Source organism: Aspergillus lentulus (genome assembly GCF_001445615.1).
Source record: "Aspergillus lentulus DNA, contig: Alt08, strain: IFM 54703, whole genome shotgun sequence".
In the NCBI taxonomy this organism is placed as follows: Eukaryota; Fungi; Ascomycota; class Eurotiomycetes; order Eurotiales; family Aspergillaceae; genus Aspergillus; species Aspergillus lentulus.
Window position 1 is genome coordinate 2,497,433 of NW_028322118.1, and position 24,550 is coordinate 2,521,982.

At 52.1% G+C, this 24,550-nt stretch overlaps 12 protein-coding genes across 12 annotated transcripts; 7 read left to right on the forward strand and 5 right to left on the reverse strand.

Moving 5' to 3' along the window:
- Positions 1–737: 737 nt before the first annotated feature.
- On the forward strand, positions 738–2,491 carry ALT_4063 (glucose-6-phosphate isomerase; the record flags this gene model as incomplete). The annotated part of the gene is made up of 2 exons (XM_033556677.2): positions 738–1,237; positions 1,330–2,491. The coding sequence occupies 2 exons, from the start codon at positions 738–740 to the stop codon at positions 2,489–2,491; spliced, it is 1,662 nt and encodes a 553-aa protein (XP_033412568.2).
- A 446-nt stretch (positions 2,492–2,937) lies between these two features.
- ALT_4064 (uncharacterized protein) lies at positions 2,938–4,294 on the forward strand (the record flags this gene model as incomplete). The annotated part of the gene is made up of 3 exons (XM_033556676.1): positions 2,938–3,110; positions 3,179–3,194; positions 3,323–4,294. The coding sequence occupies 3 exons, from the start codon at positions 2,938–2,940 to the stop codon at positions 4,292–4,294; spliced, it is 1,161 nt and encodes a 386-aa protein (XP_033412567.1).
- A 243-nt stretch (positions 4,295–4,537) lies between these two features.
- ALT_4065 (mitochondrial 37S ribosomal protein bS21m) lies at positions 4,538–5,188 on the reverse strand (the record flags this gene model as incomplete). Its single annotated transcript, XM_033556675.1, has 1 exon — positions 4,538–5,188. The coding sequence occupies one exon, from the start codon at positions 5,186–5,188 to the stop codon at positions 4,538–4,540; it is 651 nt and encodes a 216-aa protein (XP_033412566.1).
- A 339-nt stretch (positions 5,189–5,527) lies between these two features.
- Positions 5,528–6,225, forward strand: ALT_4066 (phosphatase YCH1; the record flags this gene model as incomplete). Its single annotated transcript, XM_033556674.1, has 3 exons — positions 5,528–5,642; positions 5,705–5,984; positions 6,042–6,225. The coding sequence occupies 3 exons, from the start codon at positions 5,528–5,530 to the stop codon at positions 6,223–6,225; spliced, it is 579 nt and encodes a 192-aa protein (XP_033412565.1).
- Positions 6,226–6,337: 112 nt separating this feature from the next.
- On the reverse strand, positions 6,338–7,789 carry ALT_4067 (NADH dehydrogenase [ubiquinone] complex I, assembly factor 7; the record flags this gene model as incomplete). The annotated part of the gene is made up of 3 exons (XM_033556673.1): positions 6,338–7,224; positions 7,284–7,485; positions 7,550–7,789. The coding sequence occupies 3 exons, from the start codon at positions 7,787–7,789 to the stop codon at positions 6,338–6,340; spliced, it is 1,329 nt and encodes a 442-aa protein (XP_033412564.1).
- A 707-nt stretch (positions 7,790–8,496) lies between these two features.
- On the reverse strand, positions 8,497–9,662 carry ALT_4068 (RNA recognition motif domain-containing protein; the record flags this gene model as incomplete). The annotated part of the gene is made up of 4 exons (XM_033556672.1): positions 8,497–8,877; positions 8,933–9,328; positions 9,401–9,543; positions 9,614–9,662. The coding sequence occupies 4 exons, from the start codon at positions 9,660–9,662 to the stop codon at positions 8,497–8,499; spliced, it is 969 nt and encodes a 322-aa protein (XP_033412563.1).
- Positions 9,663–10,439: 777 nt separating this feature from the next.
- ALT_4069 (uncharacterized protein) lies at positions 10,440–12,474 on the forward strand (the record flags this gene model as incomplete). The annotated part of the gene is made up of 3 exons (XM_033556671.2): positions 10,440–10,522; positions 10,578–11,919; positions 11,968–12,474. 3 exons carry the CDS (start codon positions 10,440–10,442, stop codon positions 12,472–12,474), a joined length of 1,932 nt encoding a protein of 643 aa, XP_033412562.1.
- Positions 12,475–12,821: 347 nt separating this feature from the next.
- On the reverse strand, positions 12,822–14,453 carry ALT_4070 (CDC2/CDK family serine/threonine-protein kinase; the record flags this gene model as incomplete). Its single annotated transcript, XM_089599680.1, has 3 exons — positions 12,822–13,271; positions 13,338–13,743; positions 13,882–14,453. The coding sequence occupies 3 exons, from the start codon at positions 14,451–14,453 to the stop codon at positions 12,822–12,824; spliced, it is 1,428 nt and encodes a 475-aa protein (XP_089456018.1).
- Positions 14,454–14,820: 367 nt separating this feature from the next.
- ALT_4071 (copper chaperone CCS1) lies at positions 14,821–15,776 on the forward strand (the record flags this gene model as incomplete). The annotated part of the gene is made up of 4 exons (XM_033556669.1): positions 14,821–14,838; positions 14,913–14,985; positions 15,053–15,187; positions 15,259–15,776. The coding sequence occupies 4 exons, from the start codon at positions 14,821–14,823 to the stop codon at positions 15,774–15,776; spliced, it is 744 nt and encodes a 247-aa protein (XP_033412560.1).
- A 2,449-nt stretch (positions 15,777–18,225) lies between these two features.
- On the forward strand, positions 18,226–20,075 carry ALT_4072 (putative PB1 domain protein; the record flags this gene model as incomplete). The annotated part of the gene is made up of 5 exons (XM_033556668.2): positions 18,226–18,240; positions 18,287–18,436; positions 18,492–18,827; positions 18,876–19,994; positions 20,046–20,075. The coding sequence occupies 5 exons, from the start codon at positions 18,226–18,228 to the stop codon at positions 20,073–20,075; spliced, it is 1,650 nt and encodes a 549-aa protein (XP_033412559.1).
- A 415-nt stretch (positions 20,076–20,490) lies between these two features.
- On the forward strand, positions 20,491–21,749 carry ALT_4073 (uncharacterized protein; the record flags this gene model as incomplete). The annotated part of the gene is made up of 3 exons (XM_033556667.1): positions 20,491–20,622; positions 20,674–21,419; positions 21,509–21,749. 3 exons carry the CDS (start codon positions 20,491–20,493, stop codon positions 21,747–21,749), a joined length of 1,119 nt encoding a protein of 372 aa, XP_033412558.1.
- A 288-nt stretch (positions 21,750–22,037) lies between these two features.
- On the reverse strand, positions 22,038–23,607 carry ALT_4074 (aspartate aminotransferase; the record flags this gene model as incomplete). The annotated part of the gene is made up of 4 exons (XM_033556666.2): positions 22,038–22,133; positions 22,306–23,148; positions 23,232–23,363; positions 23,428–23,607. The coding sequence occupies 4 exons, from the start codon at positions 23,605–23,607 to the stop codon at positions 22,038–22,040; spliced, it is 1,251 nt and encodes a 416-aa protein (XP_033412557.1).
- Positions 23,608–24,550: the final 943 nt, after the last annotated feature.

Genomic DNA, 24,550 nt, shown 5'->3' on the forward strand with positions numbered 1-24,550 from the left:
AGTCAGCTGGATAGACCTTATCAATGTCTTCCAATTGCATTACTGCCACTGAGTATTTTTATTATTATCGTCTTCTCCAAGTCTAGAACGCACTAGATTACCAAGAAGACCAGGCAATGCAGACAAGATTACTGCGGAATTGTAATTCCACCTTGGGAGTGTCCAGATGATCATAGGAGGTTTCGACAGCATTCAAACCCTCATGAACAATGATTTGGTAAACATAAGTGAGTATGATAGATTTTATTACTCACAGATATATAATCATTTTCCAGAATATTATCTATCCTTCCATCACTCCTGGTCAGTAGTAGTATCTTGTCGGATAAATTCAGCGCTGGTCCCTCCTGCCCCACGTCAGCCCCTCCAAGCGGACCCCAGCAGGCCGATTGACGACATACTCCCTTCCTAGTACCTTAGGTAGTACCAGCGCATAGCCATAGCTATCGTAACAGGTTCCAAGCAGGCTAGCTGTTTTTCCCGGCCTTCATCATCGCCCTCTCTGCTTCCCGCTTCTAGAATTTCATCTACTCCCTTCCTCTCCTCCGTCTATCCATACCCTCAGACACAATCTGAACTCCTCGCATACCTCTCTCCTCCTTTAGGTACGAGATTTATTTCATTGCGCGCGAATTCTGAATCTGCTGCATTCCCCTTATTAATACCCCTCTACCTCTTGCCCCGCACTGACGCAAGAGCTCTCTTATTACAGATCAACAACCTACATAGCTGTCACAATGCCTGGTTTTTCGCAGGCCACAGAACTCGGTGCCTGGAAGGAGCTCCAGGAGCACCACAACTCCCTCGGACGTAACATTGTCCTCAAGGAATACTTTGAGAAGGACCCCCAGCGCTTCGAGAAGTTCAGCCGTACCTTCGCCAACCCGGTTGACAACACCGAGATCCTCTTCGACTTCTCCAAGAACTTCCTCACTGAGGAGACCCTTGCCCTCCTGGTGAAGCTCGCCAGAGAAGCCGGTGTTGAGGAACTCCGCGATGCTATGTTCAAGGGCGAGCCCATCAACTTCACCGAGAACCGTGCGGTTTACCACGTTGCTCTGCGCAATGTCACCAACGAGCCCATGCAGGTCAACGGCAAGAGCGTCGTTGAGGATGTCAACTCCGTGCTTGAGCACATGAAGGAGTTTACGGAGCAGGTTAGAAGCGGTGAATGGAAGGGTTACACAGGCAAAAAGATCAAGACAATCGTCAACATTGGTATCGGTGGTTCGGATCTGTAAGTTTGCTACTTATACCTTATACTTGTGTTGCATTGCTTCAATCCCCAGAGGTAATTCTTTCGCTGAACGATTGCTTACACCCCAATAGTGGCCCTGTCATGGTGACCGAGGCGCTCAAGCCTTATGGCGCCGAGGACCTGACCCTTCATTTCGTCTCCAACATTGACGGCACCCACATTGCCGAAGCTCTCAAGCACTCCGACCCTGAGACCACTCTTTTCCTGATTGCTTCCAAGACATTCACCACTGCAGAGACCACCACCAACGCAAATTCCGCGAAGAAGTGGTTCCTTGAATCTGCCAAGGATGAAGCCCACATTGCTAAGCACTTCGTCGCTCTCTCTACCAACGAGGAAGAGGTGACCAAGTTTGGTATTGACAAGAAGAACATGTTCGGTTTTGCGTCCTGGGTCGGCGGTCGCTACTCCGTGTGGAGCGCCATTGGTCTCTCTGTTGCCCTCTACATTGGCTTCGACAACTTCCACCAATTCCTGGCTGGTGCTCACGCCATGGATAAGCACTTCCGCGAGACTCCCCTCGAGCAGAACATTCCTGTTCTCGGTGGTCTGCTGAGCGTCTGGTACAGCGACTTCTTCGGCGCCCAGACCCACCTCGTAGCACCTTTCGACCAGTACCTGCATCGCTTCCCCGCCTACCTGCAGCAGCTCTCCATGGAGAGTAACGGCAAGGCAATCACCCGCACTGGGGAATACGTCAAGTACACCACCGGCCCCATTCTGTTCGGCGAGCCCGCCACCAACGCCCAGCATAGCTTTTTCCAGTTGCTGCACCAGGGTACCAAGCTTATTCCTTCGGATTTCATCATGGCTGCTGAGTCGCATAACCCCGTTGAGGGCGGCAAGCACCAGCGCATGCTGGCCTCCAACTTCCTCGCTCAGTCCGAGGCCTTGATGGTCGGAAAGACTCCCGAGCAGGTCAAGACCGAGGGTGCCCCCGACAACCTGGTGCCTCACAAGACATTCCTGGGTAACCGCCCCACCACTTCCATCCTCGCTCAGAAGATCACTCCCTCCACGCTCGGTGCCCTGATTGCTTACTATGAACACCTCACCTTCACCGAGGGAGCTGTGTGGAACATCAACTCCTTCGACCAGTGGGGTGTCGAATTGGGCAAGGTCCTTGCCAAGAAGATCCAGAAGGAGCTGGAGACACCCGGCGCAGGTGGTGACCACGACGCTTCCACCAGCGGCTTGCTGCTGGTGTTCAAGAAGAAGGCCAACCTGGCTTAAATCTTGCTGCCAACATCGGCTGGTCAAGTCAAATCAAACTACAAAAATGTAATTCTTCACGACTCATGAGTGATCACTTCTTTTCTTCCATAGCACGCAATTTAATTGAGAGTCATCAATTAAGATGTTGCCCATCCCGTACGGAGTAGAAAACTCAGTTTCCTGGCCGTGTATCGAGTTGTGATAACGGACTCAGACGTCTGGAAATCAAATAAGTTTATAAGTATCTATGTGAGCGAATTTGGATCGCAAAGAAACATATCACGACTATCTTTTCATGATGGGCGTTGGAATTAGGTTGATTGACTGTGGGAGATCGTTTCGGCGAATTCGGGAGACACTGTTGATCCCGCGGCAGCCACATGTCCAGTGTCAACTCTGGCAAACTCCGAATATCATTCCACAAGGGAAGCTCAATACGCCTCTTTGGCGTCAAATTCTCTAACATGTTCCTTTTCCAGAGACGATTGTCGCATATACCATTCTTAGCACGTTATTATGCGTTGATAATCGTTGCGCTATCGCAGGTCGCGGTCGCGGGGAAGAGTGATGTCGCCAGTGGTAGGGCTGTATACAGCTATGGACAGCCTATGCCGGTGACCTGTTTGAACCGGACAATGTGAGTCTTGCAGCTATCGACCAGGAAGTGTTTGGTCCTGTTGAATTAACATACTAATTGCTGTTTAGCGACTCTGGAGAACATGTAATGCCTCCCCCTTTTCGCTGTCTCCTTGCTGCTTGTTGCTGGGCATGCCGATGCTGGAATATCTGTCTCTACGACAGTCCTTCAATATAGACTAACCTCTAGCTAACAACTCTCCTCCTATACAGATCACAGACAATCTCGGCAAGCTGCAATACATTCCCTTCCCCACCTGCAACGAGACCTTCCTCCCGCTTGCACTCCGCTACGGCGTGACAGAAACAATTAATTGCACCATCAGCTCACTCCCGGACGAGCTCTACCACCTCCTAGAGTATTACGTCCACTCGGATGTACCACTAGCCTGTCGCGTGCCCACCGCACCCCTCGCCCCATCCGCGCAAGCAGGCCCATCCCCTGATACCAAGAAGAGCGAAAACGCCGACCTCTCCCCCCTCGACAATGGCGGACCGGCATACACACCCCTTACCTTCGCTCTACAGGGCACCCTGCAGCGCAGCCACCTTCACATCTGGACAGACATGAACGTTCTCGTGCACAATATCCCCTCGGCCTCCAAGACCAAGAAAAGTAACCGGAAGGGCAAGCATGCGAGCCCGGGCTACGTCGTGGCCGGTACTGCGTACTCCATCCCCGAGTTTGACGGCCCACTTCCGAAGGACAAAGACGCTGACGAGGACGATGCGGCTGCGGCTGTTTCCGAGGCGGCGCGCGATCCCTGGACGGCCGGCCACGGCACAAAGGTCATTCGCGGCGAGCCGCTCACGTTTACCTTTCATGTTAGCTGGGTTGAAGGCGGGAAGGGGATCTGGTGGCCTGCTGAAGGCCCGGATACCGCGGAGGGATCGTCTGGCGTGGCGTCGTTCTTCTCCAGATTGTTCTTCTTCGTGCTGGCTGCAAGTGTCGGGGCGGTTGTGGCGTTGTACTGGGAGCGGAATGGGGCGCGCCGACGGGCTGGATGGCGCGGAGATGGGATATTGGGTGCCTCTACTCCTCGTGGGAAAGGGTCAGTTGGGATCACGTATGGCAATGGGGGTAAAATAAATGGGTATGGGGGTTACTCGCCCTCGAGCACTCCCTCTGTGGTCGCTACTGGTGGTGGGGGTTACGGATATGGGGGATATGGAAAGAAGGACTGATGGTGTTGTATACGACTTGATTGTATATCTCATGTCTATATCTAATTCTGACGAAAATGAACTTCTTGAATACCAATCAATGGGACCCATGTTTTCTGGAGAGATACCGAATAGAAAAACAGTTAGAAATAGTTATACATGACAGGAAAGACTTTCTCTGCTCGCAGACACCACTTAATCTCCCTCATCCCAGTCCCTGAATATGACGCATACCGGCTCTCTATGTACACCGCTTAATGCATATTACCATCCCTGCGCCCTCATACGCTGGATCTTGTTAACTGTTTCCTTAAACGAGAACTTGAACAACTTCCGCCACCGGTCCATCCTCAAGTTCTTCCGCATCTGGCCCCTCCGCACGTGGAACTTCTGCGCATGCCACTGCGCCCGCACCTTGTTGGTCGTGATATTGCCCTGCAGCACGCGCAGCGCCGTCGTCAGATCCACTCCCTTCTCCGGCTCCACGTGCACCTGGCGACCCAGCGTAGGCCCCAATTTCAGCTCTACCCGGCGGAGCGGGTGTTTATAGCTGTCTGTCTCAGGGGCCATGCGGACCGCGCGCGAGAGCGAAAGGGGGTCGGAGGACTGGCCGCCTTCTGTGGCATTGCGGTTGGTGTTGTTGAAGTTGAGTTGGTTGAGAATCCGGTCGAAGTCTGCGGAGTTGGAGTTGGTTGCTGTGCTGCTGCTGCTGGTTTGGACCTTGGATTGTTCCTGGGTCGACGCGGGGGTCGTGGATGTTGGTTGGTCCTGGCTAGCGGGAGTGGTTTGTAAGAGGGAATTGGATGTTGAGAAGTATCGGAGGGCATTCTGTCCGCGGAAGATGATGGGTTGCGTGGTGTATAGCGAGGTTGTCGGCCTCAAGCGGAGGCATCGAGCCAAGGATCGTGCCTCCATCTTTGCAATATGGAGGGATTGGTGATTTGTATGGGGGTATAGAAAGAGAGTGAGTAGAACCGCTAATATCAAAAGGAAAATATGGTTGGTTCGTGAAGCTAGAGACCAGTGCCCGGCGTAGCTATATCTCGCTTGAAATCTTGCGGACATTCTCAAGACGGAAATCTGCACTCACGTGACTCGGCCATTTCTATAGATGCTCCGCAGCCGAAACGATTCAACATCCGAGAACATCAATAGACAAGCCAGAGCTCAATTTCTCTAGAAGAATTCAGACTGCGGGACAGCTTACAGCATCAACAGTACAACCTGCAGTATCCCGACTGCCATAAACGAGCCATGTCCTCAATCACAATAGCAACCCTTCCCCGCATGACCCGGGATGCTCTCTCCGAGCTTCTTCTCTCGACCACTTCTCCCAGCAAGCTTGCCATCATCGACGTAAGGGATCAGGGTACGACGCGAAACCACCTACCCATCTTTCCGCTGTTTTCCAATTGATTTTTCTCCTTGCAGACCACATCGGCGGGCATATTTATTCCTCCACCTGGGTTCCAAGCTCAACACTCGACTATCGCATGCCGGAACTGGTCCGAACGCTCAAAGATAAAGAAAAGGTTGTATTCCACTGTGCTCTGAGCCAGCAGCGGGGCCCATCAGCCGCCCTCCGCTACGCGCGAGAGCGAGAGGCAGCATTGGGCCCAGAAGAGAGCAAGAAGCAACAGGTCTATGTCCTCGAGGGCGGGTTTGTCCAGTGGCAGGAGAAATATGGTAAAGATACCCGGCTGACAGAGGCGTACGTCGAGGATATTTGGAGGGAGTATTGAAACACGCTCGGAACGTCTCGTAACAGCGACCCCATGCGACATGCACCACTTTCCATCGACTTACAGACCTCGCAAGGAGAACTCGGGTCCGGTTTACCGCGGCCGGTGCCGGTGAGCTTCAGTTCAGTGTCAAGCCACGTTGGACTGATGCGGGATATGGCGGGTTCTAGGACTGCAAACGCGATGGCGCACGATCATAGAGCCTTCTGACGCAACCACTTGTCTATACACGCTAAGAGCTTGTGGATACCTCTTCTATATACATCTATCGTACAGCTGTCTTAATAAGTACGCAGAAAGAATTCAGGGATTGCTGCAAATGTTACATCTGAACAGTCCCGCCGAACCCAACGGGTCTCCTTCTCCCACCATTCTCCGGAATGATGGCCATGAACTTGTAGATCTTTCCCATGCCGCCCCCGCCCCGCTCGATCAACCTCTTCCACCCACTTTCGAGCGTCTTGCGCTTCTCTTCATCCTTGACTCCCTTGAGCAGCTGCTGCATCCGCTCCGTGATGCCCATGACCTGCAGGAAATCTCCCTGCTCTACCGGTCCGTGAACCTCAACCCCCTCACTAGCTTCAATGGCCGCCTCCGCGAGAGCCATGAAATCAACATCGGCACTCACGTCGACTTGGCCTGGAGACGAGAGCGCCGGCACAGTCCGATGATGCTGGATCCCGCGGAGCGAATTGATAGGGATAGTCGACATCGTTCCGTAATCCATGATCAGCGCCGCTCCAGATGGTACCTTCTTCGGCTGCGCGGCGGGCGCATTCCGCGAGCCCACAGTACGAGGCGGTTGCGACGAGCCCCCAATGCGACGAGCAAAGTCAGATGCATATATGCGGCTTTCTGGACTGACTTCGATTGTAGATCCTGGTGTAGACTTGAGTTTTCGGTAGCGCTCTGAGATCTCCGGGATCACGAGAGAAGATGGAGTCGATGCCTTGGCTAGCGTCAGCTTGAATTCGGGCTCGCCTTCAATATTCTCTTCGACTGCTTTGGGATTTAATGTAACCATGATCTCGCGCCACTGGGGGGTATTGGCGGGTTTCATGGGTTGGTGCAGCTTCGCAGGGCCGGTAGGAGTCATAATCTCGTTCTGCTCGGACTGGTTCTCTGGCGCTGGGGGGATGGACTCAAAGGCGTGGATTGGAAGTGCATCGAAGAATTCGTGGGCAAAGATGAATGGCGTTTTGTCTTCCTCTGCATACTATATCAGTAACTGGCCCTTCAACGGTCTGGAAGCCCAATGCAGATCTTACCATGAGGCAGTAATCGAATATCCTCTACCCAGATCACCGGAACATTGAAATACTTGCTGGTACTCTTGTGACCAATATCCGTCTCCTCCATAGCCGCATCACCGCAAAGCCGCTGTTTCTGGACCTCTCTCAACGTCGGGCTAGCTTCAACCAGATAAATGGCTTCGAGACTCGAAGCAAAGCTCTTGAAGTTCCTGAACGTCTAGCCGAGCGGCTCCATCAGCATGAGCCATTCCAATCTGACTGCCGATGATGAAATAACTCACGCGTAACATGTCGTCCATTAGTGTGCCCTTCCCCGGCCCAACTTCTATGAGCTGCACGCCGCTGCATTTCCGCCCTTGTGCCATCCATTCTGTGATCGTCCATATACCCACCAACTCCCCGAAGACTTGTGAGATTTCAGGCGAGGTTACGAAATCTCCCTTCTTACCGAAGACTTCGCCGCCGCCCTCAGGCCGAGTCGTGTAATAGCCTCCCTCAGGAGATGTGAGAACTTGGCGCATGAAGGCCGCGATTGGGATCGGCCCTGTGACCTACACCAAGCAGTTCATCATCTTCAGTTCAAAAATTCCTCGCAAGAAGGCTGGACGAAAGAGAATGTGGAGGTACCTTGATCGCATTCGCTAGTGTTTTTGAGAGTGGTGTAGACCACTGCCTTTGATCAAATGTTGAGGAGCATCGGTGCGACCCTATTCGTAAGTTTCGACACTGGTATGTCCGAACATGTCGGGTGAAAGCAGGCCTCAGCGCACTATTCATCATCGGGCGCGATTTTCTCAAGCATGTATGGTTGTGGAGGCCTTTTGATCTGACAAGGTCAATGGCCCGTACGGTCTTCAATAATAATCAGATAGTTTAAGAATAAAGTGGCCTGTCAGATAGACTTCTCCAGGTAGACTACGTAGCTATTCCCACAGCCTCCGATGTTCATATCTCCATTTTCTCCGCAATAAAGTTCGGAGCACGTGATGTTATCTTATCAATTGTCCACTGATTTACAAGTGATTAACCTCCACTAGTGTCTTATCGTACGTTGAACAAATAGATCGCTCCCAGAGCGTGCACCCGAAAGGCTGATTTCTCAAATGAAAAGTCACTGCTGTACTCAGCACTGGGCTGGTGCAGAAAGAGGTGATTATTTCCCATCGAAGTAAAAAGCAAGAGATCCGGTGATAGCATGGCCCGGCCATTTCGAGCACAACGCGCCAGTTCATCGGTGCCGTCCACCCCTACGACCGAAGTTCTGCGTGGGTGCATCGACCATCATTTGATCGCTGTAAAGTCCAGTCTCTTGCGTATTCTGGTTTGTTTGCCTGCCAGCCCGTCCGTACGCTCGGTTGCCTCTCGCGTTGCGCCTGTTGTAACGACCATTGCCCCGAGGATCGTCTTGAGAAGGCAGTTGGCCATCTCCTTCAGCGAAACCGTATCTTCCATCCTGCATGGTAGGCTCGGCTTTCCGGTTCAGACGGCGCTCGCGATCCGCTTGCTCTCGTAGATTGCTGAATGAGGACTGAGGGTTCTGGACTTGCTGAGAAGGTGTCGGTTCGGCCGTGGAGTGCTTGAACCGCATGGACAAAATTCTGCCGTCAGCCTTTGTGTTTGTCAGCCAGTGAAATGAAACTTCAAAGTTCAGTTGGGAGTATCACCTTTTGGTTGTGGAAGTTGGCAATGGCTTTTTCTGCGGCCCATTTATCGGCGAACGTGATCTCGGCTGTGACAGTAGGATGCTGCGAGGTGATCCAACAGCTCAATATCTGTCCCGATAACGGTTCAATAGCGGATTGGATGTCTGCTGCTGTGGTGCCTGGAGCGAAATTGCTCCCAATCACGACGAAAGATCCTGACCCTGCTCCTCGAATAGTTATACCAACAGGATTGTCGCGCACCGTTGATTGTCCACTCGCTGGATTGAGCGCTGAAAGGAGGCGCTCCTCGTCTGGGCGACGTTTGCTGGCGCGTTTTGGTCGCGAGTTCGATGCTCGTACCGGCGCTGGCTGTGTGCGATGATTCTGCGTAGTTTTCGATGTAGCTGACGCGGAGGGCTGAAAGTGCAGTAATCCAATGTTAGTCTTGACCATGCGCTAAATATTATGATCGCGCGGATTCCACAATACCTTTACGACACCAATTCGACTGGCGAGACTCCCTGGCTTCGCTTTCTGGGCCTTGATTCCAGCTCCCGCGCCTGCGGCGACAGCCTTTCTGTTTTTACCAAGGATTTTGCTTGCGAGTTCTTCATTTTTTCTCTTTTTGCGATCTAAATGCTCAGGATGCAATCAGAAAGGCACAATTCCGATGAGGATTCTGAGAAGTATTGGAGGCCTTACCCGCTTGGATGATGGCATCGAAGGAGACAGCTCCTTGGCTGGCGGCCATGACGAGAACGGGGCGCTTGGAACAGGACGTAACAAACGGATGAGGTGACGCGAAAAGGGATATAGGATGGAAGATAAATCCTTTTTAAGTACCGATGCAGGCTAATTTCAATTAGAGGCTGTTGTAGATAGATAAAAAGGATGAGAAAGATGGCCCATAATTAAGGTGGGCGATATTTTCTGAGCTTATTGTTTCTGGGTGCAGCTAGCCGGCGTAGAGCAACACCAAAGTACTCTGTAGTCGGTACTAAGGATCCTAGGAGTACATCAGCTTCAGCAGCATCAATGATCCACCTAAATCTCTGCTATATTTAATAGAAGATGGGCAAATCTTGCCATAACTAGATCCTAGATATTTAGAGGAGTGCTATAAGCATATGACAGTTTGTATCAGTTTTTTCTGCGGCTAAAAGTGAATCTAACCTCTCAGCTTCCTGTTCCAGCAGGCATGATGTATTCTTTAAATGCAGTGAATATGGAAGCTGCAGCCCCCAGTAACGTCTCTCTTCTGTCCAACATAGCCAAAACCTCTAACTATCTGATACCCTGCATTCGCCACTGCAGCTATAGGTTCTGTTTGGTGATTTCTTGTGTTTCTCCCATCCCATCACTTAATAATTGGTGCATTTACCGGATTTCATTTCAGGCATCGTGTATCCTTCTCAATCAACATACTCCTCTGACGTATGAAGAAGTCATGCGAGTCTTCTTTCCTGTCTAGCACGCGAGGATTACACTGAGCTGAGGAACCGCTGCTGATATCGATATTTGCAAGAAGATGGCTTCAGAGGACCTGAGCATCGCCAAACAGACATTGTCTTCGTCACTAGCTCTTCGCTCACCCTTGAGGAGCAGAAATAGGTACGTCTCAATTCCGCAGCGGCGAGAGAAGTCCATATTGACAAGGTGACTTTAGGATCGAGAGACCAGCCACTCCACCCGCATCTTGTGAGGAATTAGCTCATTATCCCGTCTTCAACCCACGCGACCCTCGACACAACCCTGCAGCGTCTGCATCTTTGTGGCTGCAAAGTGATTACTGCCGATCTCAAGCATCTAGAACACAGAATTCAGTTAGCTGGATGCAGGATTTGCCAAGGAGGTCACTCCGCAAAGCGCGATCAGGTCTGCTGGCCCTTCGTTCTGGAATGCAAAGACGACCGCTTCCAGGCGGCCACGCTCGGAGAAGTGATATACCTAGTATTTGGTCCTCGAGAGACTCTACAGAGGGCTCATCTGATCATTTTCCGTCGTCAGTGTCGGACGCGAGCACAGAAGACGATCACGAGTTCGGCACCGGTCTCTATCGAACAGCTCGAAACCAATCATCCTCAAGCGAAGCTCTGAAAGATCACAGCCATAACACTGTTCCTCCCACATCCCCGTTGCCTTGTACCGTCCGCGAGAGCTTAGAGGGCACCGGGTTGAGGAGCCCCCTAGCCGCACAGGAAAAGAGTGGAGTCAATGGTACGTCAGAAGCAGGGGTGGATGGTGCGTCAAAGACAGCAACGACGGTGAGGGCACCTCAAGAGCATGTCACCGAGCCTGAGCACCACAGTCACATCCCGGATGAATCAAGTACAGTCGTCCAAACCTTGACTCATGTCATTTCCAATTCGCCATCTGCCAGTCTCGTTCAGCTTAGCGGAATAGCAGCCACGACGGAACACACAGCATCATCAGAAACATCGAAGGCAGCATCTCGGAAGAGCCCCATGAATTTGCAGCCGAGTGAGGACTGTATGACAGATTTATGCTCGAAGACCCATGATCCAAAGCCTGTTATATCCCATTCGTCAGTTATTAAGCCTGAGAGGCCGACGGCGGCCGAGAGTCCTGAAGAGTTGGTCAATCCAGATGTGCGAGAACTCAATGAATCGACTCGAGGCCGCGAGATCGCTCCACCACCCATCGCTTCTGGTTCAACTGACTCAATGGCTTGTGTATATGTCTCGAGCCGTTCCCCGTCTAGGTCGTCCTCTGTCAGCTCTCGTGAATCAATGTTCCGGCAGATACCAGCCGTCCAATTGATGATGGGAACGCTTGAATTGTTTGCGTCATCAAGAGAATGCAGCAGCGGTGGTCAGACCTTATGTTGCAGCGAAGTGGCAGAAAACGATCTCGTGGCAAGGGCAATTCACCATGCTCCAGCCGACCATACCGAGGATGAAAATGTACCAGCCGAAACAGAGCCTCGGCAGTCTAGAGCCGGGAACGTAGGAGAGACGCAGGTAGCTCAAGCTGGTGCATCTTTCACGGTTAGTATCACCTTTAATGTTACCCGCTCGTCACTGACGAAATCATAGGAACCATCAGAAGCGAGATCCAGCGCGCAGGAAGAGGAAACTGCGAGCTGCCTCCTGCCCGCTTTGGACGACACTGATTCCCTTGGAATCCAAAATAGTTCTGACCCGTGTGTGGCTCCCAGACCACCCTCTCCAAGCCAGACTGAAGATGGCGCGTCGGATTCAGATTTCGTCAGGTCACCGATTGAGATCGATGACGGACTCGCCTCACTGATTTTCAGAGACGAGTTCTTCTTTGTCGATGGCAAATCGAGTGATATCGCCCCCGATCGTGGAGACAATCCTATAAAAACAGGAAGCCGAATTGCGAGAGATGGTGGAATTTACAGTGGTCCGGGACTCGACCGTAACATGTCAGTCAGAACGCAGGAGATCCCAGAGATTGTCGGACCAGGTATGTACGTTTCGCGTCGGGGTAACCTGCCGAGTCTCGAACGAGACGCAAGCGATTCCACTGATGAGTGTATTGTTACTTACCCGATGTGGGAACGACGTCAGTTCCCATAATGTCGGGTATACGTAAGTTACACGACTGCACAACGGAAGAACCTGGAATCGGAATGCGTTATTTGTGCCATTTTTTTCATTGTCTCTGTATTGTTAATGTGCCTTGTATACTTATGTCTCAAGCGCCTGCGGTAAAGATCGCGGGGTTGAATGAGCACAGGTTGGAAATGACACTCATTTGTAAAAATAATGCATGCAGAGCCTCTTTCTGATAGATGCCTACCGCTAAGATGTTTCTGTTCATAAGAAATCAGAAAACAGACTCCTTCAGCTGTGTTCCCAAGACACGAATGCTGGTCTTGTCGTGGTCAAATCTCTCGAAACCTCGCACTTGGTAGCATGAAAGGCTAACCCAGACGTAAGGTAAAGCCAGCGCCTGTTTCCCCAGTATCGCCACTGGATTGACCACCGAATACACTGGCAAAGTCCAAGGCGGGAGCTTCCTGACCGCGCTTTGGCGCCTCTGGAGTCTCACGACGCCTTCGCCTCTCCATGCCTGCCTTCGATGGGAAGGTTGGAAACATTTCCTTTGGCTTTGGTCGCGGGTCCTCCCGGAAATATTTATGTGAGAGACACTCCTGAGCACTAGGGCGCGCACTTGGATTCAATGCCAGTAAAGACGACAGAAGCCGCAGACCGGCATTGGTGAGAAAGGGGAACTTTGAGCGGGGAAGTAAGGGAGGGTTTTCAGTCGGCCCCGATGAGGATGTAGGTGGAAGGCGAAGTGATTTGGCATTAGGAAGGGAGCGGAAACCAGGCCATGTTTGCTGGGTAGGAGGGCCAGTGAGAGCGAATATCTGGGTTTATCTGTCAGCGCGAGCGGACCTAATGTCAAAGAGAAGCAGATATTCTACCTTTGATACTTGATCGACTTCATTTTTACCCTGCAGCAAGGGTTCTTTGGTGAGCAATTCGCCAAAGATGCACCCGATACTCCACATGTCGATTTCCGGCCCGTACTTTTCTGCGCCCAGCAGGAGCTCCGGGGACCGGTACCAGAGCGTTACAACCAGCTGGGTCAGCTTCGGCGGAGGATCGCCGTAGTACCGTGCCATGCCGAAGTCGGCAATTTTGATCTCGCCGCGGTTGTTCATCAGGAGATTTGAGGTCTTCAGATCGCGGTGCATAATCCAATGGGAATGGAGGAACTCGAGACCAGAAAGGATTTGAAGCATGAGAGTTTTGATTTCTGAAGGGAGGAATGGTTCGCGCATGTCGTCTAGTAAGGTTTTCAGATCATGTTCGAGGAAATCCATAACGAGGAATACACTGTTGGCGGGATAGAGGTGCCCAGAGCCCCGACTTGGTTAATACTGGTGTATCTTGAACTTTTCAGGAAGAAGCAAAACCAACGCTGGAAGAGGGAATTGAAAGACTAGGGGTAGAGAGTAGGAAGGGCCAGCATACTCATCCATTTTAGTCCCCATGACGACCTCGCGAAGATATACAATGTTCGTATGGCGAGCTTCCAAGAGTGTCTGGATCTCCCGTAATCCCGTTACCGGGAACCCATCCGGCGAATTTTCCATCTTTAGCTTCTTGAGAGCCACCACCTCCCCGGTCGTGATATCTCGCGCCCTACTCACCCACCCATACGAACCCTCCTCGATGTGATTCAGCCGCTCAAAGTTATCCACAAGCCGACACGGTCCCCATTCCAGCCCCGAAAACCGCAGGAGAGTCGACCGGGACTGTTCGGCTGGCGCTTTGGCTGCAGACCCCGACGCTGCGGAGGGCTGGGGCTGCTCGTTCGACAGCCGGCGACGCTTCTTGGGCGGAGCTTCCGAGTCGCCATTGAGCGCGTCTCCTTGCTGTGGCAGTGTGGCTTGTGCGGCCTGGAGTCGTGCTTGCTCTTCCAGCTGGCGCTGTCTCTCTGCCTTGGCGCGTTTCTTCTCTTCCTTTTCGCGTTTTCGTTGTGCGAGGATGGCGTCTTCCTCGGGGTCTTCGGCGGCCCAGCGCGATTTAGACGGGGCGGACATGGCCCCTATGAGGGATTGGGAGAATTCAAAACCTGTATATTTGCTGATAGATACGAATATGTCGGTGATGAGAAGCGTTTTAATTAGCTTCGGGTTGGGAGATGAATTCGGGAAGGAGATGGTACAGCCCGGCTGGGATGGTGACGCTATCGGAATAACAAAACTTGGGGGAATGTGATCGAAGGGCCGAACTCCATCGCCGATTTCAAAGCCCCCGCCTGGTCCCGCTATGATTATTAACTCGCGGAGGGGGACGGAGTATGTTCTTCTTCTTTAAATACAGCTCCTGAGGTTATTGATTTATTCTTTTCTATCTTTTCTAATTGCAAGGATATACTTTTTGGAGGGTTCCCAGCGCCATACCGAAATGATTGAGCCGTTCCAGGTTTGTTTTGGTTTCTTGGCTGATATGGTTGCACAGTGCCATTGCGATCGATTACTGACTCCGTTTGATGATAGACCACCTTCGCGGTGCCCATGACCTGCGAAAGCTGTGTCAAAGATGTATCAAACTCGCTTTATAAAGTCGAAGGTTCGTGCTTTTTGAGAGAAGGCATTTCGCTGGAAACCATGTACTAATTCATGTTCATCCTACACAGGGGTCAAGAAGGTGGAAGCGAATCTTAAAGATCAGCTCGTCTTTATCGAGGGCTCAGCGCCGCCTAGCTCGATAGTCACTGCCATTCAAGCTACTGGTCGAGATGCGATTCTACGTGGAAGCGGCACATCAAACAGTATGTTATACTTCCCCTTGAGCGACAGACTTGCGAGGGTGGTACTGATCTGGTGGTGTGATACGCGACAGGTTCTGCCGTCTGCATATTAGAGACGCACTCGACGACCATACCGAATAAGATCCGTGGACTGGCACGCATGGTGCAGGTGTCCCCGAACATGACTCTGGTAGATCTGACAATCAACGGGCTGGCACCGGGAAAATACTGGGCAACTGTCCGGGAAGCGGGGGATATCTCGCGAGGCGCAGAGTCTACTGGTGGTATCTGGGAGGCGTTGAAGGCTAAGGTGATGGGTTCCGAGGCGCCCAAGGAGCCGCGCGGCGTGTTTGGGAGTGTGGATGTGGATAAGAACGGCCGGGGGAATGTCTTCTTGGATCGACCGGTGGCGATTTGGGAGCTGATTGGGCGGAGTATGGTTGTATCCAAGAGTCAGGAAGGCCCATTTCAACGAGAGGACCCAGATACATTGGTTGGCGTGATCGCTCGCAGTGCGGGTGTGTGGGATAACGACAAGACGGTCTGCTCATGTTCGGGAAAGAGTGTGTGGCAGGAACGCCAGGAACAGGTCTCTAAGGGAATGGTGTAGACTCTCGGAATCTAGAATGACTTCCAAATCTTGCATTGATTTATGACACCCATCACGGAGCTGATGCCAATTGAACAGATTGATTTGTTGCATGAGCACTGCAGCCACGCTCAAGAAAGAATGGTAGGCAAAAGGGAGCTTGGACCTGTAAGATTCTCAGTGAGACATAATACTCCGAACCTCCTCTGAGTGGACAGTGGGCACGGGGCACTTGGCACTGGCGCTGGTGTATCTCGCGGTCTTTCAGAGCGAGCAAGAACACGAACTGATCATGGCAAGAACAACAGACCATTGTCCCCAAACAGCTGACCATCGGATCAAGATGCAAGATAACAACGCGGCATGTCAGAACACCTCCGCAGGAAATGGCAGTAGAGGCCTAAATATAGACAGACGAAGTCTTTAGAGCAAGCGCCAGGAGATGGCCATTGGACAGCGGTTTCTTCTCCTGCATTGGTAGTATTGTTCATCCCTGTCTGACCGATGGCAGCGTCTTGTCCTTGCATCAATAATCGAGCTAGTGGCTGCCATGCTACCGTTTACATGACTATCGTGAGTTCTAGCTCGATCAATAATTGAGGATACCGAGATACCCAAGCAGCTAGTGCCAGCCCCAAGGTCAGTGAGTGCATTACTCCGTCATTGGCGAGCTAATCATGTTGGTCACTAACCGAAGTTTTCCTAGCATGGCAATAAGGGCCGAAGCCATCTCTTATTGCTCTAAATAAGTCTTGAAGAGATGTGTCTTCCGAAACCACTCATGGCTGTCCGTACAAGCGCCGTGGCGGGGATGCGGGAGAGCCTAAACCCAGTCGATTCTGCTGGAGGCGTGTTAGCATGAGAAGAGTTGGTGGAAGCATCTTTCTTATTAGCTGCGGGAAGATTTGAAGGATTCTCCCATCTCATTTCATGTCAGTAATGGATATCTAGACCTCATTAACCTAGAATGGCCTGACAAGAGTAGAGAATAATAGAAACTAAACTCCCTTGAAGGCAGAGCGAATGTGATGGTAAATGATGGCCCCCGCATTGATCGGGACGGGCCTTTTGCTGGAGCCCATCAATCATACCTTCGGACCACCAAGGACAAGGGCCCGTTCGCCTTTCTTCACCCTTGATTGCTCAACTTACTTCGTGATTATCGAATCTTGTTGCACACTTCTCGAACAAATCAGATCCCTTGAATGAGGAGGATATCAATTTTCTCCCCTCATCTAGGTCGCCGATTTCTCCATGGGCCGTTCCACAACGTCCTGTCGGGCTGCGCACCTGCAGGGGAAAGCTAATAATATGATAATATAAGTGGATGGGATAATCCTCATGACAACCATCCAGGATGATTATGCTATGATTATGCTTCTGGACGCTGGGCGCTTACAGCTATTCAGGAGCATCAAATCATCAATTGCACTGCATCCCTCGTCTCCATCACTTCCTTGGCAACTGTCCACACTCATCCACGACGGTAATTATTTCCCCCCTTTCCCATGAGTTTCCAGTTTCCCAATCTATGTGCTCATCTCGATTTAGTAGTACTCGACTTATGCCTCCGACATTCCTATTCTGTACAGAACGCTAGCCGGCCTCTCCTCAGTTGAGTAAGGTGGACAGACACTAGGGACTGATCCGTATCCTTGCCACTTTTCTTCTGCTGCAGGCCCCATCTCTGAACGTTCCTTGCTTCTCCCTCTTTTTCCTCCCTGCTTAATTATTATTTTGTTTCTCATGACGACTCCTTGTCGCTCATTTCGTCCTGCCATTCTCTATTCAAGTACTTTGTATCAGGCGTCGTTCAAAGCGGCCAGGTGCTGGAGAATAGAAAGTCTCAGAAAGCAGCTTGACCGCACAGAAATCCGAAGGATCGATCAATCCATATGACATACTGTGCTCATTTCTTACTAGCAGATTTTGGGATTTCGGCTCTATTAGACCAGCAGATGATCTAATTATAACTTCCGACCTATCGTTCGTCCAGGATCACGAGGGCACTAAGATTCCCGGGATCGGCTGGGCATTCTATCCAGAATAGCAGACCTTTGGATTGCAAAAGACAGGCTATCTAGCTGCTGGGCACTCAAGCCACAAAGTACCACCACCGCACCACGAGAGAAGGACTTAGTCCTGGTTCTTCAAAGGCCCTGCCCCGCCCCGCAGCTTTAGCTCCTACGTGCATCCCGTCGGACTCATTAATACCCCTGCTCACTGCGCCAGCCCACTATCTCGCATATCAGAAAAACTGGTCAGCCTCTTGGCTTCCAGTGACCGCCATATATAGCATAATCCTGCTTTTACTGCTCCGTTGTGTGGGTGACCATCATCCGGCTTCCCTCGTCTCGACTCTTGTGAAACATTACCTGGGGCTGAGTAGGACGGGGATATCGTCGGCTATTGTGAGCTCTTCTTGGTCTTCATTTAGGGGCGCAGACATAGAGTTTGATTCTACGGAAAGATGTCATTGAAACAGGTATGAGTGACCCCCGATCTCGCAATGCAAATCTGACAGGGAGCAGGAAATTGAGACATGGGTGTTGGCTCTGGAACACTACGACAATCATGAGTATGAGGAAGCCATACGGATCTTTGGTCATATTGCGGATACGTCCAAGATATTCTTCAATTGCGGAGTCATCTATGCAACGCTGGGAGAGCATGAAAAAGCCGTATGTTTATTTATTCGAAACGAAAAGACGGCAGTGTCCACTAACTTTCGGCAAGGTCCAATGTTACCAACGCGCTGTCAGTCTAGACCAGTATCTTGCCATTGCCTATTTCCAAGAAGGCGTGTCAAACTTCCTTCTAGGCGATTTTGAAGAAGCATTGGCCAATTTCAATGATACCCTTCTTTATCTCCGAGGCAATACATCCATTGACTACGAGCAATTGGGCTTGAAATTCCGTCTCTTCTCGTGTGAGGTCTTGTTCAATCGAGGGCTCTGCTATATCTACCTGCAACAAATGGGTCCAGGCATGCAGGACCTCGAATACGCAGCGAAAGAAAAGGTCACTCCCGACCACGATGTTATTGATGACGCCATTCGGGAGAGGGCGGAGGTATAACCTATAGTGCCTTGGTCGTTGAGATTTTGCTGACCGAAGCAGGGGTACACGGTGTTCTCGATTCCCGTCGGAGTAGTCTATCGACCCAACGAGGCCAAAGTCAAGAATCTCAAAACAAAGGACTATCTAGGCAAGGCGAGACTGATTGCAGCGTCTTCTCAAGGCAACGCGCGGAATGGACACCAACCTACGGATTTGATACGAACTCAATCAGCGTTCGATGACCGCCCCGCCGAGAGCATCTCGTTCGCTGCCACGAACCTGGTGCAAAAGAATCTGTCGGGACGAAGTCGTCAGCAGTCGGAACCCCCGCTAAACCGCACTTTGTTCCCACCTACGCCACCTCCAGAAGGTGACAAGTCTGTCACAAAGAGCCCTTCCGGTGGTAGCGTGGGTGCCAACGGTAGACCAGGTTCCGTTCGAGCGGCGCGGCCTCCTCGGCTCAACCTCGATCGACCAGGTTCTCAGCCCAATGGGAGAAGTAGCGCAGACATGCCCGCTTCCGACAAGCCACGGATAGGGTCGACTCGTACGGCCTCTGAACCTCGTGGACCACCCAGCCGACATTATCCACGGGGACCCAACGGTCCAGAAACCGACAGATATCTTCCTCCTCGGGAAACAGGAGGCCACAGGAGAGGAACCAGCGAAACAAGTTCTGCATCAGTCCCTCGGAATGGCTACGGTGAGGATGGATGCGGAGTGTACACAAGCCCACACTCTATGGCCAGTAGCGGACGAAGAGGCGTAGCTCCTCAGCAGCAACGGTATATTGACGAAGAAGAGGAATACGTGGGCGACATGTGTGGTGCGCATGGTGCCCGCGGCATCTACGAGTCACCCGGCAGCTCGCAGCGACGAACTAGATCGCCGATCCGAGAGTCAAGACGAGCCGATTCACGCCGGCCTGATGTCCGCAGATTCCGGATCAAGGTTCATGCTTTCGAAGATACCCGGTATATCATGATCGGGCCCACGTTGGAGTACAGCGAGTTTGAAGCCAAGATCCGGGAAAAGTTTGGCTTTCGCTCGCTTCTACGAATCCGAATGCAGGACGAGGGCGACATGATTACAATGGTGGATCAGGAAGACCTGGACCTTCTCTTGAGTTCCGCCACTGAGGCAGCTCGGAAGGAGGGCAGCGAGATGGGCAAGATGGAGGTGAGTCTGGTTCGCACGTTTGTGAATTGATCAGTAACTGACCGTCTTCAGATATGGGTTGAAGAAAGACCAATGATATAGTTCTGAAGGTGTTTTTTGCAGGGAAATCTTCTGGCTATAGATGAGCGGAGAGCCGGTCTCGGCTGTTGCATTCTTGGTGCTGTCAGTGCTGATTCTTGATGTTGCATGATTTATACCCTTTGATGATTTGCACGAGCGGGTTGATATTATTTTAGCTTATGTATTTATATGGATACCCATTGATTATTGATAGCAGCGTACATTTGTCCAGCAACTGCAGTAAGAATGTCTCTAATATATCTGAGCTAAAGAGTAAACACTAGGGCAAGTCGGATCACGGGAGTGCGGACAGCGATAGAGACCCACTGCGCAGTGACGTTGATTGTTGACAGCAAGGCTTCATCTTTGTTACTTCTCTTCCAGCTGCAGCTTATCACAATCTCCGTAGAATCGATTTCCGGGGGATTATTTCGAAATGACCGACATTACCTCAGATATCAACCAAGTCCTCAAGGACAGACATGCAAGCACCACAATCCCTAAGGGGGAGCCTCGTCCTCCATCCACCGCAACGGCCGACGAGTTCCTCAAAGAAGCATACCGCATCGTCAGCATGCCCCCCGCCCTCAATGTCACAACAGATACTAACACACAATAGAACTCGCACATTCACTCTCTCCTCCTCTACCTCCAATCCATCCGCCACTCCTACCTCTCCACAACCCCAACCGTCCATCCCCGCACCACCACCTCCCTCCGCACCAGCCCAACCACCTCCACCGCGACCAGCACCCAAAGCAAACCCCTCACCGACACTGAACGCGACTCCATCGACTCTTCCACTGCCCTCCTCCTCCGCGACCTCTCCACCTCAATCGCCAACCTCTCCACCGCCGAATCTCTCCGCCAGGAAACCGAATCCGGCCTCCTCCGCAAGAAACACCGCGCCCCGTCCGCCCTCCTCCGCTGGGCTGCCGGCGCCAGTGCCCTCGCAAACGCCCCCACCGAGAACAAATCCCCCGAGCAGATCGCCGATGAGGAGCGCGCCCGCACCCTCCGCACCGTCCGCGAGAGCATCCTCTGGTTCCTGCGGCGGGGGCTCGAGCGCGCGGCCGAGGCCCAGCGCGATATGGTCGAGAAGCGCATTGAGCGCGTCCGCGAGAAGGAGAAGAGCGTGTTGTATAAGAGTGAGGCGGGCGGGACTAGGCCTGTCCCTGCCTCTGTGCCTGTTTCTGTGTCTGGTCCTGGCCCGACAACCGCGGACCCGCACTTGCGCGGAGCAACGCTGAGCGAGACCGAGACCGCTGCTATCGAGGCGGAGCTGTCGCCTGAGCAATTGCAGCTGTTTGCCGAGGAGAATGATCTCATGCTGAGGCAGTATGAGGATGCGTTGAGTAAAGTGCAGTACGTCGATGTTCATGTTCCACTCTTATCTTACACTCTGATACGTGGGTTGGCGAGATGCTAACGGTGTTTTGTGTGTGTGTGTGCAGGAATGCCGAGAAATCCCTCCTGGAGATATCCTCCCTCCAGCAGACGCTTGTGTCGCATCTGTCGACGCAGGAGGAGTATATCGAGCAGCTGGTCATGGATGCTTCGTCGACGACGTCGAACATCGGGCAGGGGAACAAGGAGCTGAAGCGCGCGTCGCAGCGGCGGAGTACGGCGCAGGCGGTGTTCTGGGGGACGGTGGGACTGTGTACATGGCTTGTGGTATGGGATTTGATTTTTTAAACTGGTGGCATGGCATTACTGGACATACATATTACTACGATACCATTCTAATCAGATGCACCATTGATAATAAGTGTGGTTCAGAATGAGTTCATTCAGGAAAACCCCCGCTCAAGGCGATCTACATATGCGCGTAGAGTACCGGGCTTAATCCGACAGGCCATGCAGAGTAAAAAGAAATACATTCCATCCGAAGGTGTGAATGGGTAATTAAAATGGATAAGAGATGCGGACGGGTCATGAGGAGGGCGGAGGACGGATATCAGGCGAAGAAATGAGCAGAAGCGATTATGAGGTCTCGCGGACGACGCTGTCGACCGCTTCGGCGAAGTAGTCGATGTTATGTGTGTTGAGGCCCGCCATCGAGATACGGCCGTTCTTGGTCTACAGAATAAATCATTAGCTTGTCGTCTCGCAGTCAAAGGAGGTGTAGCTAGTTATAAGGGACTAGAACTGCCGTGGCTGTGGTCCGAAGAGCGGGGTGGAGAGCCCCGGAAATTGCGGTATCTAGCCGGCGCCGCTGCCTGCGGAGCTATAAAAGGAGAAAGCCACTTACCATGTACACGTGCCACTTTTCTCTAAGGATCTTGACCTGCTCTTCGGTCAATCCCGTGAAACTGAACATGCCGATCTGACTGGTAATGTGTTCCCAGTTGCCGGGGGTGCCCTTTGCCTCGAGGCGCTCCCGCAGACCCTTGCGCATCTCCGCGATACGGCCGCTCATCGTCCGGAGGTCCTCCTCCCACTCGGCAAAGAGCTGGGGGTCATTGAGGATGCGGCTGGCGATGCGCGCGCCGTACGCGGGCGGGTTGGAGATTTCGGAGCGCTGCAGGATGGCTAGCTGGGAGGCGATGTGGGCGTTGGCGGCTGAAGCGTCGGGGCCGGGGGCCGAAACGAAGTGGAACGCGCCGGTGCGCTGACCGTACAGACCAAAGTTCTTGGCGAAGGACTGGGCGATGCAGAGCTCGAAGCCCTGATCGACGAAGTAGCGGATCGCCCACGAGTCACGGGAGAGATCGCCGGACGCGAAGCCCTGGTACGCTGTGTCGAAGAAGGGGAAGTGCTGGCGCTCGCGCAGGACGACCGCGACCTGCTTCCACTGGTCCTGGGTCAGGTCCACGCCGGTGGGGTTGTGGGCGCAGGCGTGCAGGACGATGATGGAGCCGGGCGGAGCTTCGCGCAGGGCACCGAGCATCCCGTCGAAGTCGAGGCTCTTGGTTTTGGCGGAGAAGTAGGGGTAGTTGGCGAGCTTGAGGCCGACGTTGGTGAAGATCTGGTGGTGGTTGGCCCAGGTGGGGCTGGAGAGGTAGACCTTGGGGGGTACGGGGTGGAATTTGGCCAGGAATAATGCGCCCAGGTGCAATGCGCCCGTTCCTGAAATGGCTTGTAGTGTGCAGACCTGTTATCAGCCCGCCGATTAGCCATCCGATATCCGACTATGGTCGCAAGGCGTTCTAACGGAGTGAACGCGGGTTAACATACCCGTTTTTCGCGAATGGCTGCACTATCCGCACCGACTATGAGCTTTTGAGCGGCGGAGGTGAAATCTGGGAGACCTTTGATGGGGAGATATTCATGGTTGAGGTTGGGGTCGTTGCGGATTGCCTCGTCGGCCTGGATAGAACCCGTCAGTCACGGCCTCTTGCATCAGGATGCTGTTACGGGGATGGTGAATCACCTTCTTTACTACAGGAAGAATCCAAGGCTTTGCGTTATTGTCTCTGTAGGCGCCAATGACAAGATCGACTTTTTTGTCCGAGGGATCCTGACGAAACGCTTGAGCCAGACTGAAGAGAGGATCTTCTGGAGCGGCGGGCACAACGGCCGTGGAGAAGACGGACGGGCTTGAGGAACCCATGATTTGTGAGGAAAGGGAGGCGAGACGATTTCGAGCGATAGAGGATGATGATGAGGGAGGAGTTGATGAGGAGGAGGAAGAGGTAGTAGTAGTTGTAGTTGTTGTAGGAGGAGTGGGTAGACGCGGGGAAGACATGGCGCCGAATGCAGATGAGAATTAAATGACGGGAAAATAATGGTATGAGTAATAGAAACACAAAAATGCGGGAATTTTTCCTGTTCTGGATCTTCTGTTTTCGCTCTCGAAACAAACTCAAGCAATGACTGGGGTTTATTTTTGGAGATTGCTCATTCTCCAGTCACAATAATCATACCACTGGGGAGAGGAATTCTGCTTGCGTTCACCGGGCGGAGCGATTCGGTCAACTGACAACAAAGTCTGAGAGGCCCCAAGAAAGAAGCAGATAAATCCCGACGGAGTTATCTCACGCGTCGTTAATAATATGACAATCAGGGAATGCGATATATTGAAGATAATGTAGACCGAGAGAAAGATAAGTCGATGAGGGGAAATCCAGTCCCAGTGAGGGGTATCTTTCTATGTCTGAAAAGGGTAATATTGGGGATGGGAATAGTATCAATACTGAGTGATACTAAGAACCTGGCCAAAACAAGATAATCAGTCCGTTAAGAGGTACTCATTCTCCCTCCTTTCGCTATTTATGTACCCGACTCGAAGCGTGATTTTTACTCCTGACGGCGAGCCGAGGAACTTGTCTGCCCCGGTGCCGATTACAACACAATGGCATGACGACATCACATGCTACAGTCTTTATTAAAGCACTTCAGGTATTATGCTCTTATCCCCCAGATGGTTTACTCAAGAGCGGTCGAGGTACTTTGTAGGGACGGAGAATCTTTCGACCTTGATTGATATTCGTCGCATGCGCCATGTTCGGCCAGCCAACCACCGAGGCTATAAAGTCAGCATCACCATCACCATC